Source organism: Zingiber officinale, chromosome 10B (assembly GCF_018446385.1).
Source record: "Zingiber officinale cultivar Zhangliang chromosome 10B, Zo_v1.1, whole genome shotgun sequence".
NCBI classification, from domain to species: domain Eukaryota; kingdom Viridiplantae; phylum Streptophyta; class Magnoliopsida; order Zingiberales; family Zingiberaceae; genus Zingiber; species Zingiber officinale.
In genome coordinates, this window is record NC_056005.1 from 85,071,191 (window position 1) to 85,075,398 (window position 4,208).

General features: G+C 34.4%; 1 protein-coding gene and 1 long non-coding RNA gene across 2 annotated transcripts; both read left to right on the forward strand.

Annotated features, from left to right (window-relative positions):
- The first annotated feature begins 405 nt into the window (after nucleotides 1-405).
- Nucleotides 406-1,154, forward strand: LOC122028837. The gene is made up of 3 exons (XR_006124971.1): nucleotides 406-566; nucleotides 688-832; nucleotides 1,087-1,154. It is a non-coding gene; the product is annotated as an uncharacterized LOC122028837 (long non-coding RNA).
- A 607-nt stretch (nucleotides 1,155-1,761) lies between these two features.
- On the forward strand, nucleotides 1,762-2,872 carry LOC122028609 (chorismate synthase 1, chloroplastic-like). Its single transcript, XM_042587453.1, has 5 exons — nucleotides 1,762-1,926; nucleotides 2,073-2,175; nucleotides 2,296-2,390; nucleotides 2,481-2,546; nucleotides 2,830-2,872. Exons 1-5 carry the CDS (start codon nucleotides 1,777-1,779, stop codon nucleotides 2,857-2,859), a joined length of 444 nt encoding a protein of 147 aa, XP_042443387.1. The 5' UTR covers nucleotides 1,762-1,776; the 3' UTR covers nucleotides 2,860-2,872.
- Nucleotides 2,873-4,208: the final 1,336 nt, after the last annotated feature.

The following is a 4,208-nucleotide window of genomic DNA, read 5'->3' on the forward strand; positions in this document are numbered from 1 at the left end:
TGTGAAAATCTGTATTAGACTTCGTCACTATTTACTTCGGCAATCAATAATTATGAAGTAATATATTACAATTAACTTCAGTACAAAATTTAATATAGTAAATAATATTTTAGACTTCATAGATTAAAAAATACGGATTTTACTTCTAATTTTATCTAATATTTTACTTCGTGATATATATTTGATGAAGTAATAAGTCACAAAATTAAACTATATGTCTAAATGTTGAAGTAATAAGTTATAACTGGTTAAGAATATTTTCCTAGCTGAACCGGCCGATTTATTTTTTTTCCACGCGGGAACCCTAATTACTTTACTTTTTTTCCCGCTGTGCGCCTTCTGTCTTCTTCTATTTTCTTTGCGTTTTTTCTCCTTGCGCCCTCTTCATGTTTTTTCGCCCGACGCACAGATTCAACCTCACTTGACAACCTTCGACTCCCCCAGCGGCCTTCCACTCACCGCCGGCGACCTTCGACTCCCCCGACAACAAATCTACTTCACCCAGTCGGCGATCTTCGAGTTGTTCCTCCGAACGCACAAAGATCCTTTCCTCTCTACAGAGCTAGGTTTGTTACTCTTCGACCTCTTCTTTCCTTTCCTCTCTGCCTCACCGTTAGGTTTCCTTTCCTCTCTGTTGCTTTGTCTCTAACCAATCCTAACTTTTGTTTTTTTGTCGTGCGCCTCTAGGTCTTCTTCGTGTTTTTTAGCCTTGCACCTTCTGCTTGTTTTTTCTCCTAACGCAAACAATCGACTTCACCCGGTGTTATTTGACTCCACCAGCGACAAATCTACTTTATCTGGCGGCCGCCGTTCAGGTTTTCTACAGCTCTAGGTTTGTTCCCTCTCCGGCCCCTTCTTTCCTTTCATCTCTGCCTTGCTGTTAGATTTCTTTTCCTTTCATCTCTGTTGCGCTATTTCTAACCAATTGTCTCTAACCGATCCTAAGAGGCAAGTCTTATTCTCTAGTTTATTGGTATTATTTTTTTTTGACATGATCTCATAAACTAAAACCTGATGGAGCAAGACAAGAATTATACATATGAACTATTGGTAGGGGTATTTAACTTCTTGATATTCATTGTACAGCAAGAGAGACTATTGGTAGGGTTGCTGCAGGAGCTATTGCAAAGAAGATTCTTAAGATGTATGCAAAGGTGGGTTAATTCATTGTTTTATTTTGACAATGTTGTAATATAAATTTCTAATATGGTGTTTTGTGTTTCCATTAGATAACCATAAATGCACTCATAATTCCTCTGGCCCAAAAAAGAATTACTCTCACAATCCTCTAATGCCATGCTTATTGAACTTGATATTGAATTGGAGATGCACGTTGTAACTATCCTGTCTATGCATGACTGTTGATTCGGTTTGACTAGTTTTTGGTTTAAAAGTTCCAATGTAGAGCCTCTTCTTTAATTTTTTAAAAATATTTTAGCAACAGAGTCACATAGGTTGTCTTATCTTTTGTGTCGTCATTGTCTATCACATAGTTCCTCCGTTATTGAGCATATAGCAATATTCAAATAATCAAATATTCGCGCTTCAATTTAGTTAATTTAAGTTAACTAGAATCTTTGAGTTTCATTTAGGGTGCCATTGGCCTTAGATTTTTATCTGCTTAACTCTGAATCTTCTATATCTTTCCAAATTTTGGCATAAAGTTGTGCTTCCTGAAGGTGTTGTTGATCATGAGACAGTGACCCTTGATCAAGTCTGTGATTGCTCAATTATTCTAATTAATTTTCCATTTTCTTATGGACAATTGATCTTATTATGCTCATAACTTACCAGACTGAGAATAACATCGTCAGATGTCTAGATCCAGATTATGCTCAAAAGATTATTGAAGCCATCGATGAAGTTCAAGTTAAGGGAGACTCTGTCGGAGGCATAGTGACATGCATTGCTCGAAATGTTCCACGAGTAATTATTTCACTTTGTTCAGATTCTTTGCTATTATTTATATAGATTCTTCTCTGCAATGGTTTATAATAGCTTGCATTGAGTGGACTATATGAAAAACTACTTTTTACTGAACGTTTTCAATTGTATTTCTTCCATTGTCTCAGGGGCTTGGATGTCCAGTCTTTGATAAATTGGAAGTTGATTTGGCAAAAGCTATGTTGTCTCTCCCTGCAATGATGGGATTTGAAATTGGCAGTGGTTTTGCAGGTCAGTATCTGTTAACCTGAAGTAGTGTAGTTGAGGTTCTTTGTATATTATGTAAATTGTTCAGAATATTCATAATAATCAACATTTTTCTTTTTGTAATTGTCATCGAACTATGTTTAGGAACTTTTTTGACTGGAAGTGAGCATAATGATGAGTTCTTCATGGATGAGCATGGCAATATACGGACACGAACAAACCGGTCTGGGGGTGTACAGGTTTATCCTTTAATCTTTGTTACTCCTTTTGTTCATATGAAAATTGCTATTAGAAGAATTAAAGTTTAATGATAATGATTCCTCTGTAAGGGAGGAATATCAAATGGAGAAACCATTTACTTGAGAATAGCTTTTAAGCCAACTTCTACTATTGCGGTAAGCTACATTACGTACCATATTTCCCTTTAACATCCATCAAACTAGAAGATGAATTCTTCCATGATGCTAACTGGGAAGAATGGTGAAACTAATATTTTCCATGCAGGAAGGGTTCAACAATTACTATTTATTAAATTTTGGCAAAAAAGTTTTTTTCTATTACCATTTTGGATTCATAGTTGACTATTGAAATCCTCGACGCATTTCCAATTTTCTAATTCCCATATTATGTGTTTCTCAATTCTATCATGATCCTTATTGGCAATTATTCATCAAACAAAAAAAGCAGCAAACAGTGACAAGAGATTGACATGAAACTGGGCTTATCACAAGAGGGCGCCATGACCCGTGTGTGGTGCCCTACAAATAGTCTCTCGCAAGGACAAATCTGGCAATATTACAAATATAGAGATAGCAAAAGTCCCTGAAAAAATTATAAATATTTATTTTTATCTAAATTTCATATTGTCTAATTAAATAATATTGGAAATTTTGGATTAATTTGTTATATCCCTAATTGTAGGATGACTTGTTGGAACAGAAGGTCAAAGGAGAGTTCAAGTCTTCTTGGATGAATGATGTGTTAACCACTGCCTTAGGAAATCAAGAACACTATGGACGAGTTAGAGGTGTGGGAGGATGTGTAAAACCCCAACTCTACTTTAAAACTGCAAGAAAGAATAAGGAATCAGTCCCAAAGGATACGATCAATAACTTCAAAGAATAATCGGAGGAGAATAAGAGCTTGAAGGCTGAAGTATAGAAATTGAAGGCTCAACTTGCTTAGGTCATTGATAATCAAACTTGTGAGGTTGTGATATCGAATAAGTCCTCAAACATGAACGACCAAAAATAGAGAGATGATGTGGAGGTTTATGAATGTGACACTTCAAACTTGGAGGTTCTATATTTCTAAATTTTATGTCAAATTAATTTTTATTTTCAAATTCACATATTTATATACAATTTCTTATTGTTCTTACAGGGGAAAAAATGTAACTTGGCTGTGAAACAACGTGAAAATATGGTGGCGTATGGCACAATACTATCAGAAGGAGGCCCAAATATACTGATTCATCATGTTCCACTTGGGGAAGGGAATTTCAAGGTATCTATTGATGTTGTCTTAGATGAAGAAATAGAGCTTCCAATCCTAATTCGGTCTAGATTTCAAGGTATCATGATGAAGTCAGAAGTGAATGGAGAAAATTCGTCTACTTCTATGTGGGTGCCTAAGTTATGATATAAATTTTAGATTGTATTTAGAGATTTATGGAGACAAAAGTTTTTGGGTTATAGTTAAACATTTCTTTTATGAATGCACTTTTGTATTGCATTTGATAGATATTTGTGATATATTTGTTCAATTTTGGTGATGAAAACTATTGTGTTATAGCAAAATATTATGATATACACATTTGTCAATTAAATTTGTATTGTAGTAAAATATAGTCAACTACTTCGATACTATAAATAAAAATGATGAAGTAATAGAATACATAAGACTTCAGTAAATTTAAATATTGTCATAGTTAAAGAAACTATATACTTTGTCACTGATTAAAATTGTTGAAGTCGTTCGTATGTATTACTGCTCTAACTTAAATTATTGAAGTGTAGTAAAATATGCTTTTTTACTTCCATACTACGATGAAGTAA